Here is a 16,813-nt window from a genome sequence, read left to right as displayed (position 1 = left end):
ATCCTCATTACATATGAGGAGTCGCTGCTTTCACTGGAGCAGTGAAAGCAGCAATTCCTCTTATGCAATGAGGAGCAGTACTGATCCTGCCACCTGCCCCTGCTCATGAGTAAGCCTAGGGAACACAAACCCCCAATGGGGAAGGGGCTGGACCCTCCTTCCCCAACCTTTCCGTGAAGAAGAAGAAAAATAGAACTTGGCTGCTTAAGAATCCCTGTATGTATGCCTTTTAAACCCATCCCCAGGTATTCCTCCCTGCCACACCACCACCATTTCTTCTCATCCTAGTGATGGCACCTAGGGTGTTTGTGCTTGTGAACATACATCATTATAACTTCATTCTTGGAGAGGAAAGCTCTTAGTACCCATCCTATCATCCCATCCCCTTTCCCTCCTGCTTGAAGGAAAGAAAGAGACTGAGTGGGAAGAAGAAATGCCTATGTGACCATGCCACTTGATAGCCTGACAAACTTGGGATGTCGTGGTATGCCTGCTGCTAGGCAACTCCATCGCTGGATTGGTGAGATGAGGGGTGGGGCTGGTGCCCAGAGGAGACAGCAGCGAGAAGCACCATGATTCTCACCACTGTCTCAGATTGTAGTCTGAAAATCAGCAAGAAACCATGGGATCGGAGATAAGGCTTCGATAGGCAAACCGGAGGTCTCAACAGTGAACCTTTTTACAAACTGAAGGCTCAAATTGGACTAAATGGTAAACTACAGATCACTTGCAGCTTGAAACTGCAGTTTCACATATTTGGATATACTGGAGTTCTACCCTCTGCCCTGTTTAACTCCAGTTTTGTGTTACTTCTGAATTCAGACAGACACACCTGAATAACCAAACATGGTTGCATCAGTCTTGTCCAATGTGGTTCCAACTCAGGTAGTCCTACTTTAGATTGCATTTGGGCTTATTAGATTGAATCTTCCTCCATAACTAAATGTCCCCTGTCTGTTAAAGAAAAACCACCACTTCACCCCCAGAAAACCCAACCCTTAGACCAGCCCCTAGGTGTCAGGAAGAAGAGCAGGACTAGAATCTACAGAAGTGTGTTTTCCTTACAGTTATTTGAAACAGAAAGGCAGAACTTTGTTTTCTCTTGTTAATATTTAGAAAGCACATACTGAATCCCACTGCTTCACTTATGTATTAAGTGGTGTTATTTTGTGAAGAGGAAGATCTCCTAGCTTGTTTACATTGAGGTATTTAATATTAAACACCAATATCTTCCTATAGCAACTTTGAAAACTATCACTGAATTGCTTTATAAATTGGAAACTAAGAAAGCACAGAGGTGAAAAGAGTATATTTTCTACCCTGTCCTCTCTCCAAAAGCACATGGAAACACAGACATAGTGAAAAGATTGCTGCTGTTTAGCTGGTTTTACACCCATTTTTAAGCTTTGGCACTATTCCAATGTCTAAGTCAATCAAGCCAGCAATTCCTCTTACACATACTGATGAGGTGATATTGTGCTTTTCTTGTAGTTACAGTAAGCAAAACAAATGAATCCAAAAGAAGTACCTGACAAGAGTCCCACAAAAAAAACCAGTTAAGCAAACTTTAAAGTGCTTTCCTGAATAAAACGCTTCTATAGTGCGGGTTTGTCTTGAGCTGAAAGTCTCAAAGCACTTCAGAAGAAGTGGTCCCACAATTCCAGTCCAAATTGTTCTTCCACCTCTTTAGTTGAGGTCAGGAAATAAAAATTAGTAGTCACAGAACTACTGTTATGTCACTCTCTCATAAGCCTGTTAACCTATCACTGGAAAAAATTGCTGTTCATTCAAGTTCTTGTTTTAAAGGATTGAACTACTATTTAACATTACACCTAGAAGTAAAAATAGAGTCAAGTTCACAGAAGCAAAAAACAGGAAAGCTTCTAATTGAAGTGGAATTTAAATTTAAAAGGTCCTCCAGAACTGAAGGGGTCAAATCCTTGCCAGGAATTCCAGCTTCTATGAAATGGATTTCCTCCACCTTGCTGGCTTTCTGCATCTAGTGGATCTTCTCCTTCATCGAACTTCCTCCGCATTTCTAAAAAGACAGGTGTGTGGCAATGAGATTGTAGAACTCAACACAGAATTCAGACATACTCTATAAGGGTCCGTGCGTATGATGGGCCAAGAGTACATTAATCGCTTGTGTGCTACAGTCGTAGCCATGCTTTCAGAAAAAATGCCATTGGTGAAAGTTCATGGTTTGCCTAAAATGGTACAGGAGCAACCAAAAAATACAGATGGGGCTGGGTTCTTAATATTTGCTGTTCTGCCTTGGTTATTCTTTACACTTTCTCCCTCTGGAAAATTTGTTATTCCAGACTTTATTATTCTGACAAACCCTTCAACACATGGCAGCTGATATAAAATTTTCAAGTTCATCAGGATGGACTGGTTACCTCAGCAACTACATGCTGGGATAATTATGAGATCAGGTGCTGAGAAACATTCTGTTCCAATGTTACAGCATGCTTAGTACGTGCTCATTCTGTCCACCATTCATTCACAGTATGCGTACAGAGATTAGTAATTACAGTATTAACTCGGTCGTAGACAGTGCTGTCCCAAATCTTAGTGCCACCTGAGGAGAAGCCTGGCTGTGGTGCCCACACATCCTTCATGGGCAGACAGGCTGTCCCCATCGCCTGCTCGGCCACCCACTTGCTCCCCTCGCCAGCTCCACCTGCCACTGCTGACTGCTTTAGGTCAGCCATACTGCTGCAGCACGTTATAATGATGCTGTTGTGCAACGTGGCAACATGATTTTTGTTTGCCACCTGTGGCCACTGGGGGAAGTGCCTCCTGCGGCCACTTGTGCTTTTTACAAGTGAAGGATGTTTAACAAAAAAAACCCACACACGGCGGCTGACAGAATGCTCCATGCCTGGGCTGCTGTGGATATGCAGCATGGTGGCAAACAGGAATAATTGTGGCCATGCTTAAGAGCATCAGGGCTGCCAGCATGTGCACAAGCAACCCCAGCAGAAAGTGTTCTGGGGCCTCTGCCTCACACCAGCTACTCTATTCAAAGAAAGTAAGTGCTGTTTTTCAAATACAGAGAAGAAATCCCAACCTAATATTTTGTGAACAAATGAACCCTTGACAATCCACAAGCCAATTATACCTGGATCAGTAAGAACTTCTTTGGCAGCTGCAATATCAATAAACCTTTTCTCTGCTTTCTTCTTCTCTTCTTCATCCTGGAAGTTATCAGGATGCCACTGCATTGCTAGCTTTCTGTACGCTTTTACAATTTCTTGCTTTCTGGCATTTCTATAAAAACAAAACAGGAATCGATTTGCATGGTGAACCTCCCAAGGCAAATCTTCAAAAGATCCTTTGTCAATTTGCACAAAGAAAGCCAACATATCCTGAACCCATTTCTGTTTGCCAACACTTTTAAAGAAAGAGTTTTAGTGGTAAACGAAGGGGGAGCATAGAAAAGATAGATTACATCCAAAACATAAGGCTGAAATTCAGTTGAACTAAACATATATATGAAGTTTATTGCAAACAAAAGTTTTCAAGAATATTCTTCTTCAGAGGCAATTCCATTCTTCTACACTAAAATGGCACATCAGAGCTTTCTGACAAATCTTCTCCCAATATATACCAACTTCTGAATCAAGTGGCACATCCATTGTGATTCTGGAGCAGAAATGATCCAATTTTTCACAAGCTCGTTGTACTAACAGGTGTTTTGTGTTTGTTTCTTTTTTGTTTGGTTTGGGGGGGGGTTGCTGTTAAATATGCTCAAGAATATATTAGTTCCTTGGATTCCATAACTGAAGAGTTAACTCAAATGATGCATTATGCCAAAAGAGAGCTCCTTAGTCTCAAGAAGAAACCCAGGAGTCAGAAACTGATAGAATTTGCAGCATGCACCCAGTCCAGCCCTTCCCTATTAGTAGATCACAGAAGAGGAGGAGGGGAGTTGCAGATCAGCCCTAGTTTCCACATTCTCCAGCACCATGTGATATGACCTGTTGGGAGCCAAGGATGGTGGTGTACGTTATAGATCAGGGCAGGGAGGAGGCGGGGGCAGGGGTACATTACATTAACATTTTTTTTATCTCTGTGCTTCTTCGTGCTATGCCACATGGAAGGAAACATTCACTTATTTATTACATTTATAAACTGCCCCATCCAAAGGCTCTGGGCAGTATACAACCAATTTAAAAAGACATAAACACACACCATTTAAGACACGGTGCAAAAAATTTAAACACAGTTTAAAAAAACCATTTATAACTAATTAAAATACTTTAAAAACAATTTACAAACCTTGGAAGTCCAGGCCAAGCAAGTAAGTTTTTAAGGCTCTCTTAAAGGCCAACAACAACCTAAACTGCAGATATATGCCGGGAGTGCATTCCATAGGCCAGAGGCAGCTACAGAAATGGCCTGGTTCCGAGCCTCCACCAGACGTACTGGTGGTAACTGGAGACAGACCTCTCCAGCTGACCTCAATGAGTGATGAGGATCATACCGAAGAAGGCGCTCTCTAAGACAGCCCAGACCCAAGCCATTCAGAGATTTAAAGGTAATCAAAGGATTAACTAAATGAAGTTTCCGAACTATGTACAAAGGCAGCCCCATGTAGAGCACATTGCAGTAGTCAAGCCTGGAGGTTTCGGAACATAGGAAGCTGCCATATACGGAGTCAGACCATTGGTCTATCTAGCTCGGTATAGTCTTTACAGACTGGCAGTGGCTTCTCCAAGGTTGCAGGCAGGAATCTCTCCAAGCCCTATCTTGGAGAAGCCAGGGAGGGAACTTGAAACCTTCTGCTCTTCCCAGAGCGACTCCATCCTGAGGGGAATATCTTACAGTGCTCACACTTCTAGTCTCCCTTTCATATGCAACCAGGATAGACCCTGCTTAGCTAAGGGGACAAGTCATGCTTGCTACCACAAGACCAGCTCTCCTCTCCAGCTGATTACCAGATTACCAGCTGATGCACCACAGTTTTGAGATCGTTCTCTTCAAGAAATGGACAGGGAGATAAGTGATATTGGTTCAACTGGGAACTAATATCTCACTGCCACGGAGGAGGAATGCTAATTTTTGCACTTGGGTCCTTTTAAAGGAACTTGGAATACAGGAAGCATGGATCATTTGTACTTCCCATTTCCTTTGAATTATATATATCTGAAGCCACTAAAAGATGTATCACAGTCAATGGCTAACATAGTGTGCAACATCTGCCTGCTTTGTAAAGGAATGTGCATGCAGCTGCACAAGATTTGCACATAAGCAGTCATATGATGGACAAGCATTGGTTATAGTGGCTGCCCAGTATGCAGCTGCATTTGTGAAATTATTGTGTCTTGTGCAAGGGTGCTCTTGCACAACTGCATGCACATTCTGTTACAAGGCAGGCAGAACGTTGCACAGTATGTGAGCCATTGCTCTGCAGTCACCTTTGGAATGTTGCAACTGTGGTGTTCCTGCTCTCCCTTGCCAATATGGTCTCCAAGAAGAGAAGACATTCAGCTCCCTGCAGAAACCAGAATTCTATCATACAATGTGGTTTGTGTTGAGAGAAAGAAAGAGAAATGTGCTAGGCAGCACACTGGACTTGGAGAACTTTGCTCTGCCATGAAGTTCACAGGATGGCTTTGTGCAAATCATCTCACAGCCACGTTGCAAGGAAAACTTGTGTGGCATAGTGGCCAAGAGACTGAGCTACAAATAAGGCTCCTCAGCCTTGAATCTCACTTCTGCCAAGAACTTGTTCTCAGCTTAGGCCCTCATCTGTGATATCATGATCATAATGCTCACGTTACAAGATTGCTGGAAAGATTACAAGTTACTACATTTGAAAATGCAATACAAATGCTAAGAATTATTATATCTGACAAAAATCTCATGTATGCTACATCTCAAGTTGAGCTTCTCAGGAGAAGATGAGGATACAACCACCATAGACAGACAGACAGACAGACAGACAGACAGATAGATAGATAGATAGATAGATAGATATAGGAGGAAAGTGCTCACCTTTTTACTCCTAAAATTTTATAATAGTCTCTCTTCTGAGACTGCTTGAGCAACCGCTGTGCTTTCTCTAGTCCTTCTTGAATCTGTTGGTCATTTTCATTGTGCTCCTTAGCAGTTTCATAGTCCTGGATAGCTATCCATAATACATAATGCACAAGTAAGTATTTTGCAAGTTATTCAGCTTCAGTACTATGAAGATTCCAAGTTTTACCTCTTTGATGTATATAATCTCATTTAACTTAAGTATCTGAAGTGGTGTTATACAGAGTCTAACACATTGGTCTATATTGCTCAGCCGCGTTTCCCCTGACTGGCAGTGGCACTCCAAAGGTTTCAATCAGAGAAGAGAACTTTCCCAGACATGCTACACACAATCCTTTAGCTGAAATGCTAGAGACTGAACCTGGAAACCTACAGATGCAGAAAGCATGCTTTACCATCATTATGGATATAATCTTAAGAGCCCAAAGCTAAGGCATCTTCCTGTGGACTCTTTACATTCTGGTATTTGTCTCTCATAAATTGCGGTCCCTATTTTGCCTTCTGGAGAAATTTCATTTAAATGGCATTTCATTTGCCATTTTAAAATTGTGTTACGGTGAGAAAAACACAAGTGGTTGCCATTCTTCTTCTTTTAGTTCCTTCCCCGTCTCTAGAAGTTCAGACAGTAAAGTGGGGGTTGTGGTGGAGTAGATCTAGCTTATCTCTAATGTGCATGCCTTCATATGCATGTGCATTAACACCAAGGTGCCATGCAGCACACAATTATATACTATAGGATAATTATGGGTTTCCTAGTGAATGCCCTCAATCAAAGAGAACAAAGATCGTCCTCACTACCAAATCAACACAGGACAGGCGATTGCATAGTCAATTAATACCACATGCCAAAAAGAACCTCTTGCTATTTGCAAAAGTTTGGGGCAGTGTACAAATCTGACTTATTAAATAATTAATTAATAGGAGGTAGAGTGGGTGAGGGAAGGGCAGGGGCTTAGTAGCAACTATGGCAGGTGTCCAGGAGTGTTACAAGTTGACAAGAGTGTCTCAGTTTTCAGCTGTGAAGTGGCAGAGGGGGGCGATGTTGCCTTTCAAAGCTTGCAGAGTGCTAGCAGCACTTGGAAGTCTTATCCTTCTTAGCCCTGTAGTGCAATAGCATGCATGTACGATGACAACTTGTGGGGGGAGGGATTGTGTGTGGGCTCCCGACATGTCCCTAGAGAGCCTGCTTACACATGTACTTCACTGGGATGGCAGCCAGTATTTTATTTTTATCAATACTGAAAACTCAATACCAGCAGTACCAACTGCATAAACAGAAGGATGCTACCTTCTGCTCAACTTCACTCAAGCTCATTTGCACCCCTAAACTGTCCCTTTCCTTAATATGCAGAAATGCAAGCCTGGAAACCAGTATGAAACAAACAAATACAAGGTTATTCTGGGGTATACAAAACCTAGATTTCCTTAGGGTAGAATCTGTAAGTTTTAATATACTTGCTTTTGGGCATACACACTAGGTCAAGCTAGGCAAAATACAAGGCTGAAGTTGGTTCCCAGTTCCTTATTAGCATTTTACAACAGGAAAGTTCTCAAAGCAATATTCATAGAAAAAGGAAAAAGATTATTTTTTTGTCCCAAGAGAGTTCACTGTACAAATAAACACAAAGGGAGAAGCCAATTACAGCCACGGGAGGAATGGAATCCTGGGCCTAATAGGGTCAGTTGCTCTCCTGTGGTGAAGTGTGAGTGTGATGCTCCACAGAACTGTGAAGCACAACTGGTGGCAGCCCAAGCCTGTCTTTGGGGTGCAGAAGCCAGTTCCATATTTGAGGTCCCCCAGCCCAATGTAAAGCGTTCTCTTTCCTGGGGATAGCCCACTTGAGCACATTTTGTGCAGACTATGGTCCAGAAACACTGCTAGGGTACTCCCAAGGGTTGCTGCCCGCTTGACGAAGACATCTGAGGGGGCCCTGCTCCGGGTGCCGACAATGAGAGAGGCCCGGCTGTCATGCACTAGGGACAGGGCCTTCTCTGTTGCTGCTCCTAGACTCTGGAATGCTCTCCCAGTGGCCATTCGTTCCTCGGACTCCATCACGGTTTTTAGAAAGCTTGTAAAGACTTGGCTTTTTACCCAGGCTTTTACATAATCGTTTTTACTGCTGCTTCTGTGTGTTTTTACCTGTTGTATTGTTTTTATGCCTGTTTTTATATGTTTTAATATGTTTTTAGCTTGATGTTTTTATTGCCTTTTTATTGTATGTTTTAACTTTTGTAAACCGCCTTGGGGTTGTCTTTTAACGAAATTAAATGCAAACATAAATAAATAAATAAATAAAATGTTGGGCTTTGGCTGTTGGTGGCACAGATTAATGATTTGGAGTACCAATTCAAAGTAGATTTGCACTCTTGACTCCAAAATACAACTAGAAATTGGTCTCATCAATCTTCTCACCAAAAAAGACATCTCCTTCAAAGGGCAGGTCCTCTGGGCTCCTTGTAGGAAGAGCAGGATATAAATGTTTAAAAAAATACAGCCTTGGGCACTCAATGCCAAGCGTGTCTATGAAGGGCCACAGAGGTGGACATGATTTTGGCTGCACATTCAGTGGAGTGCCTTACTGCATGTAGTTCCTGTTTGGCCAGTTGAGCAGCTTCCTTCAAGCATACTTTGGCAGGAACTTTTTAATCAGGAGGGAGATGATCTAGGAACGGGGCCAAGCACTCCCAGAGGAAGTGATTATATCGGGCATTATAGACTTGGTAACTGGCAATACACAGATGCCGTGCAGGAATGAAGTATAGATGTCTGCCAAATGTGTCTAGTTTCCTCCCTTCCCTGTCTGGGGCGGTGGGCAGGGGGCGGGAGAGACCGGGCAAGACCTATTTTTAGATAACAATGACTAACACCACTGAATTGGGTGTTGGATGCACTGTATGGACCCAATAGAAGCTTTCAAAAACACTTAGTGGGCTGAGGTAGAGAAGATGGCTTCAGCCAACCTGATTTTGTGATTTTCAAGCAGGGCTGCATTTAAGGGAAGCAAAAGAGGGGCATGGGTATCTGCTTCCGTTGTCTGGAAGTGAGAGGCGGCAGTAGCCCCTTTCAGGATGTCTGATTGGCCCGGTGGACAATCGAGGCAGAGAGCAAGAGTGGTCTCTAGGGACAGCCCCATAGTCCCGCAGGTCCAGCTGGGTCCGGTGTTGGGAGTAGCTCCTAGATGGAGAGTGCCAGTTGGTGTCATAGAGGTCCCATTGCCTCTGGCAGTATGAGGATTCTGGTTGGTAAGAGTGATAGGCAGGCCTCTTGTCCCAATTGTAATAGTATTGTTCAACATAAGACGGTTGACTACAGCCAGCTGAGTGAAAGCTGAAGGGGCCTGCTCAGGTTGCAGTTCTGTTAGGACAGGGATAGAGGGCACTGAATTTGTCTTCGAAATTGGCCTCCCGGTGTCCGAGCCCTGGCTCGTAATGGTGTTCCTCCTGGTCGTCTTTGATGTTGACCGGGTATTCGAGATCTTAGAGGATGTCCTCTGTTTCAGAATGTCTATAATGGGAATCCTCGGTATCAAGGCCTCCCTCAGTCTTGAGGCCGTCACCGATATCGAGGCCTTCTTTGAGTTTGAGGTAGTTTCCGTCCTTGGGGTCGTCAATATAGAGCTGTTCAGTGTCAAGCATCAGATTCAACTACACTGATATTGATCCTGACTGTAAGGCTACGTTGCGTTTCTTTAGGTTTAACTGAAGTCTCCTGGATCAAAAGCATCTGCTTAAGGGGCTGCGCCTCTTCTGAGCATTGTCGAGGCTTTTTCCCTTTAATAAAGAAGAGCAGCTCGTGGAGCTCGAAGGTCCAGGAGTGGTCGAGGCAGTGCCAGTAGTAGAGGCAGTAGCGGCCGTCAGAATCAAAGTGGCCATTTTAGGAGCCGTAGGCTCTGAGGTTTGTCGGGGAGTGGGAGCAGCCACATCTCCAATAGGGATGGCAGAGGAGGAGGGCCGTAAGCCTGAGTCTGATGGGGGAGAGTTTGCTGCCATCTCCCTAACAGCAATTTTTAAAGGGACTGCTGCCCCTTGTGAGGACTTGAGCGCCAGTTCCCAGAACCAAGATCAAAGACAAGAGGTGCAATTTTTTTCTAGCTTGCTTAGTACATTTAGCATAGTGGGGGCAAGTGTTGACCTTGTGGGCCTCGATGGGGCAAAACAGACAGTGACTATGTCCGGTGGTGATGGGGAAATTAGCCCTGCACAGGACACAAAATTTAAGTGACCTTACTGGCCATAAGAAAGCCAGAAGGCCTAGACCCAGTGCCCTAAGGGGAGGGGGGACGCAGGAGTAACTAAAAACACAGAAGTGGGGAGTAAAACTACAAAGGTTAATAAAGGGAGTTTTCTTTTTCCTTTTTGGTTTTCAGCTTGGAGCAACTCACAGAGGTGTTGAACTGTTGACAGACGAAGATAGACCTAGGACGACTGCCAGGACATGTGCGTACTGCACCACAGGAGGCAGGGCTACTAACCATTTCAGAAAGAAGAATTTCAGTTTGGAAAGACTCCGATGAGGTCTCTGCGCAGGCGCAAAGCCCAATCGTGCTGAGCACAGAGACCACATCAAAGAACTTCTTTTTTAACACTCCAAACTGTACTTATGCAAACTGTACCTTCAACATATTTTTTAAACAAACCAATCAACAGAACTTAAGTTCCCTCCATTTTTCAAACCATGACCACTAAAATCAAACCTCCATTTCCCTCCAATCTTTTTAGTGTCAAACTCTTCTCGCTCAAAACAAACTATAGAGCAGGAGCTGCAAACCTCTGACCCCAGCTCAGTTCTTCGTAATACAGTGAACATCATAGAATCAGATTTACACAAAGAAGAGGCTTAGGCCTTGTTTCTTCACATCTCCCCAGTCAACATCAAAACAAAACCAGCACATTTCATTACCCTCAAAAATGAAACTGCTGAACAGAAGCCATGACCTTTTGACCCTGTGCAGCTTTCTTGATACAATGAATAGCCAAGAAATGTACAATAAGTCTTTTAGTCATCCCTCGCCAACAGCGAGGGTTCTGTTCCGGGGAAACCTCGCGACTGGCGAATTCATGATTGGCAAACCCTTAAAATAAATGGCAAACAGGGGCTTAGGGGAATCGCAGTCACAAAAGGGCCACAAAATACAGTAAAAGAGGGGGGGAATCCCTCCCAATCACCATGAGTCAGTAAGAGGAGTGAGGGGAACCCCTGAAAATCACCCCATCCCCCAAAAATTTTTTGACAAAAAGTCTTGCCAAACCGCAGATACTCAAGTCACGGTTGGCAAGACCTACCACAATTTCCCAGTTACGGCTACACAAAACTGCAATTGGGAAACCCATGGTTAGCGAGGGATGACTGTCTTTACAAAAAGAAGAGGTTTAGGCCTCGGGTCCTCCACACTCACATTCTGACTAATACAGGAACAGGAACATAGGAAGGTGCCTTATACCGAGTCAGACCATGGATCCATCTACCTCAGTATTGTCCTCACAGACTGGCAGTGACTTCTCCAAAGTTGCAGGTAGAGGTCTCTCTCAACCTTATCTGGAGATGCCAGGGAGGGAACTTGGAACCTTCTGCATGCAAGCATACAGATGCTCTTACCAAAGCAGCCCCATCCCCTGAGGGGAATATCTTGCAGTGCTTGCATGTCTCCCATTCAAATGCTAAGCAGGTAGACCCTGCTTAGCAAAAGGGGCAATTCATGCTTGCTACTTCCAGACCACCACCAGTGTAGCACCAGTGCTTCTGAAGAATTACAGCCTAACACTGCACCAGTGCTAGTGTGTGTTAGAGGAGAGGCGGTGGGGGGGGATCTCCCTTTCCCCTGAAAGCCTTCTGTGTCACCTGGAAATATTTCCCAGAGGGCTACGCAGTTCTCAGGTAGACATTTTTGGGTGGCACAGAGAGCTTGTGGGGAAGGGGAGATCATTGAAAATTGCCCAAAACATTGAGTCAGCACTGCAGCTGAGTTAGTTAAACTTTTCAGAAGTACTGGTGCTTTTCCCATTGCACCAGTGCTTCCTAAATCAGGCTAACAGCCAGTGAAGTCATTTACATGACCACAAGGGATGTCCTCTTACCTCTCTTTAAACCTGAGTAGCTGATCGGGGCTACCCAGGGGAGCAGTCTCGGGACCCCAGATGACCACCCCTACCTACCTGGGTTAGCCCTGCCCTACCCAAGTAGGGCTGGTTGTGAGAATGGGCTCAGTATCTTTAATCTACAAGTGGACTAAATGCAAGCAAATATAGGAAGTTTGCGGGGTGGGTGGGTGTTTCTGCATAATTGAATTACTGCTATCAGCTAATAAATGGAATGCTTAGGCTTTAGTTTTCATGCCCTTCACCAGGGTCTGCTGTGCACCTCCTACGTAATGAGTCTTTTCTGGTTTCTCTGTTTCTAATCTTAGAATGGCTCATTATGGATCTAAGGCTCCAAGCTTTTCTAAGTAAGACAAAGTATTTGCATCAGATTATCTTCCAGGAGCTGCTCTCTTTCAGTAGGCATTACATTTATCTTTTTGTTTTTTTCTGAGCAAGGCGGGATGAGCTAGTGACTAATTTATATCACTTAGAGACTATATGCAATTCCTTTTTGAAGAAGAAATGTTTTAGAGAGGACTTCTAATGCCCTGTGATTTGAACATCCATCCACCAACAAAGTGCAGCTCAGACCTCTCTTTCAGTCTTGCTGAGCACCCTCCTGTGATGCCACTAAAGCACTTTCCCTGCCACTGACAAGTTAACATTTTAGCCATCCACTTAGAAAGCCAGCAGGCTACGACTGTTCATGCCCATCAGACATACTCAATGGCTACATCAGAGCAGAAAAGTAAAACTTCAGGGCTTTTCTCTACAAAGTTAAACAGACAAGCCCAACTCATATTGATTACATTTTTTTTATCACAACCAAAGGAACTTAGTACCATATACATAGCATCCCCCACCCCGTTCCATAATTTTATCCTCATAACAACCCTGCAAGTTAGGTAAGGCTGAGAGAGAGAGAGAGAGAGAGAGAGAGAGAGAGAGAGAGAGATTGAGACTGGCTCAAGGTCACTCAGTTCATTGAATCTGGTTTCCCAAGTCGTAGGAAATCTTGCCGATCTAGAACTGGGTTGTCCCTACTCGTTGCTTGCCCCACAGAGGCTGCCTGGCAGATTCCTTGCCACCTTTCATGCTGCATTCACCACAGAATATGAGGGTACACTGTGCCACAAGCCCAGCATGAACATAAGAAACTGGTATTTTACATTTTATACCATTCAACCAGCCAGAATGTTGATCTCTTAATGGCTCTAACTGTGATGGTAGAGATACATAAACCAGATCAAGCCCAAAGCCAGTTTAACAGAATGAGAAACCCTACGATGGGGCTGTCAACCTGAGGCTCTCCAGTGGTTGTTGGACTACAACTCCCATTATCCCCAGTCATAATTTATCATGGCCAGTTATGATGGGAGTTGTGGCCCAACAACCACTGGAGAGCCTCAGGATGGCCACTCCTGCCCTATGACGACTTGTATGATGAAATCCCCAGGGCTCATTAGGTGAGGGGACCTACACTGTGCGCCATTCAACACTCTGTCAAGGTTTTCATGCATTCTCAGCCAGTTAAGGATGCATACAAATGTTCATTAAAATAGGGTTTGCTGCAGTTTTGCTTCTCTTCTACAGAATGAGCCCAGTTGCTTCCCTACTGTCACACTACATTGTGACAGCAGGGATCTTTACTAGCCTTTAAAAGAGCTCTAAAGACACACCTTTTTGGCCTGACTTTTAGTGGTTTTAACTGCCTAGAGTCACCTGGGTTAGGCGGTATTAACATTTAATAGTTAAAAATTAGATGCATTGGGCAGATATACCTATTTGCAGTTCAAACACTGACTAACTTCACTCTCTTGCCCCTCCCTTCCTTGCCTGAGGTGTACTGCCCATCTTTAACATTTACATAAACATTTGCTGTTTTGTTTTGTTTTAAGTGCAAAAATCACTGGAAGGATGGAGAGGACGTAGGTTTTTGATCACACAAGCCAATCCACACCACAAAGCTGGCTACTGCTGCAAAGTGTCAGTGCTACTTTAACAAATATGGCAAATATTTATATACTGCTTTTCAATAAAAGTTCCCAAAGCGGTTTACATAAATATTAATAAATGAATAAAATAGCTACCTTGTCCCCAAAGGGCTCACAATCTAAAAAAGAAACATCAGATAGACACCAGCAACAGCCACTGGAGGGATGCTGTGCTGAGGATGGATATGGCCAGTTGCTCTCCCCGATAAAGAGAATCACCACTTTTTAAAAAGGTGCCCCTTTGCTCAGTTCACAGAGCTATAGCTCAGAGGGGAACAGGTCATCTCTACAGAATGCAATGAGTGTACTGCCACCGCAGCCTGACTGCACAAAATGAAGGTACATTAGGATACACCAAAGTCCTTAGTAATCAGAGGTTCCTGCTGAGATTCATCCCGTATGATTCAAAAGGAGAAAACAGGCTACTCAATATTGCTGGTTTCTCACTAAAGCAGAGACACCCCAATGCATACGATTTGTCTTTCTTCAATATTTTTATTTTACCTTCCTCGTACTGTTCTTCTAGCAAGTATGCTTCAGCTCTGTCTTTGAGAGCATTCACATTCTCTGGTTCCAGTCGCAGAACTTCAGTGCAAAGTGTGATGGCTTCTGTCGACTGCTGATTCTAGAAAAAGGGGATGATCAAGGGAGGTCAGTGCTTGTTTTGTTTGTTTGCACTAAGTGACTGCAAAGGTTAAACAAAAGGTTCACCTTTGAGAGGCAGTGGCAGATTCTCTCTTTGGCACGAGTGGTGTAAACAGCAATGTTGGGCTCAGTTTTCATCACAGTTTCATATTTATCAATGGCATCTTGGTACCTATTGACAGTATGACAGAGTATTCTGTTCAACAGCCTCTCATGGCATCAGTTATTCAGATCTGGGGGGAAATAAAAGTTATGCTGCTCTCCCTTCCTGTTTTTATGAGACGGGGTGATGTGCACTCCAAATGCAAGAGAACAGAAGTGCTTGCACTGAAGACTTCCACCAGAGCAGAAACTCTCTCATTTCATGAAGACAGCCTAGTTTTCATGGAGGAGATCAACCTATGTCCGGGTGCACAACTTGTGACTACATGTGAAGAAATGCTCCTCCATACATTCTCGATTCCAATGGAGAATGATTTGGGTTTTTTTGGTGGAGTAGCACTCAATCTTATGAATCTTATCCCACCCCCCACAATCTGAAGCGGTACAGCCCAAGCACAGGACGACAAGAGGCCGAGAATGGAGGTTTGGAGAAGCTCTGTCAGTTAGTTTCACTTTAGCAGCTAAGCCAGATAAAGAACCATACTTGCTGTAAACCTGGAGGTGGTGTATCCACATAGCACCTTAATTGGTCTCAGCGTTTCTATGAGACCCCTCTTTGCAGGCTGAGCCATGGTGCTAGATTCACCATCTTCTGGCACAGAGATAAGAGCTGTGGTACTCCCTATCCACCCATACACTCATAAACATGCCTGTAGGTTTTCTTCTCCATGCCAGCAGCTGGAGGGGGGAGGTGGAATTTGCACTGTGGAATCAGTGTTGTGGCAGAGTTAGCCCCACCCTACCCCACATCACTCCCTGCCCCCTGTAGTTGTTTTCTGAAAGTGAAAAGACTCTGAGGAAGGACAATCATGGAGGAACTCCCACATAGTGACTAGTACAAGCCAGAGTCAGATGCCATGTACGTAGTGCCTAGATACAGCACAGGATGGGGGCATAGGACAGAAGAAGAGCATTAAAAAAAAATTGGCACGCGGAAGGTCCTCATTCTGTCTTTCAAATCGAGGTAAGGTGGGAAAAGATCCCTGCCCCAAATCCTGGAGAGCAGCTGCCAATCAGTGTAGACAATACTGAGCTAGATGGCCCTACAGTCGGTAGAAGGAGGCCCCTATGCTCCTAGCAGCACAAATTCTCCGTGCTGTGCACAGAGTATCATTTTAAAAAACAAAAAAAACCCAGATCTGCCATAAGCACAAGGATGCATCAGCCCTGGAAAAAGCTTTGTTCTCTCTCCACCCCGACATGGTGTGAAGTTTCACGGCTTTTGTTCTGTGTAGGCTACACTGTACTGTGACATTTGGAACATATCCTGTTCACAGCCCATCTCAAGCCTCCCAATACTTTGGTGTGGTCTTGTTTCCCTAGCCACTAACATCCTGATGAAGATTTATTTATGGGCAGCTGCAACGTTTTATTTGCAAATATGCTGTGATCTCCACATTTAAAATGCTGAGACATTAAAATACAGTTTTAAATAAGAGATGGCATTTAGTGCTAAAACTAACAGCCCTGACACTTTAATTTACTGGGGAGATGAATAACTACATAAAGTGTTCCACAGAGGCCATGCAGTAAACCTCTCTAATTACTCACAAAACCAATCGATTTCCTTTTTGTATTTATCAGCAACTGGACTGATCACGAAGCTTTGCTTCCCTCTGTCATTTCTACTGCACTGCTAAAGCACACTTCCCAACTCTGCTAGCAGGAGCCCTTTCCATGTCTATGCTAGTAAAGGAATCACACCCACACGTCATCCAAAATCTCTAGATGCTTAGAACTGGCCTTGAAAGTTGCCTCTTCAAAAGGCAGAGAACGGCAATTAAGCATGCAGAAATACATGTCTCAATTGTCACTTGTGTTTGGGGTAGGGACTGAAGATATCTGGTACAGAAAGCACCTGCACTGATTTATATTGTAACAAAATGCCT

The 16,813-nt window shown here is 44.0% G+C and overlaps 1 protein-coding gene across 7 annotated transcripts in view; it reads right to left on the bottom strand.

Annotated features, from left to right (window-relative positions):
* Window positions 1–1,252: 1,252 nt before the first annotated feature.
* The window catches only part of DNAJC3 (DnaJ heat shock protein family (Hsp40) member C3), a 59,614-nt gene continuing 44,053 nt past the window's right edge, over window positions 1,253–16,813 (bottom strand). For all 7 annotated transcript variants that reach the window (XM_053310143.1, XM_053310148.1, XM_053310145.1 and 4 more), the window contains 5 exons: window positions 14,829–14,934; window positions 14,622–14,742; window positions 6,004–6,136; window positions 3,125–3,273; window positions 1,253–2,038 (listed from right to left, as the gene is read on the bottom strand). In XM_053310143.1, the coding sequence (XP_053166118.1) occupies window positions 1,884–2,038; window positions 3,125–3,273; window positions 6,004–6,136; window positions 14,622–14,742; window positions 14,829–14,934 (664 nt within the window). In that variant the 3' untranslated portion in view covers window positions 1,253–1,883. The remainder of the gene's footprint in view (window positions 2,039–3,124; window positions 3,274–6,003; window positions 6,137–14,621; window positions 14,743–14,828; window positions 14,935–16,813) is intronic.

Source organism: Hemicordylus capensis, chromosome 3 (genome assembly GCF_027244095.1).
Source record: "Hemicordylus capensis ecotype Gifberg chromosome 3, rHemCap1.1.pri, whole genome shotgun sequence".
Taxonomy (NCBI): Eukaryota; Metazoa; Chordata; class Lepidosauria; order Squamata; family Cordylidae; genus Hemicordylus; species Hemicordylus capensis.
The sequence above is the reverse complement of the archived record's forward strand: the minus strand, read 5'-3'. Positions and strand labels throughout refer to the sequence as shown.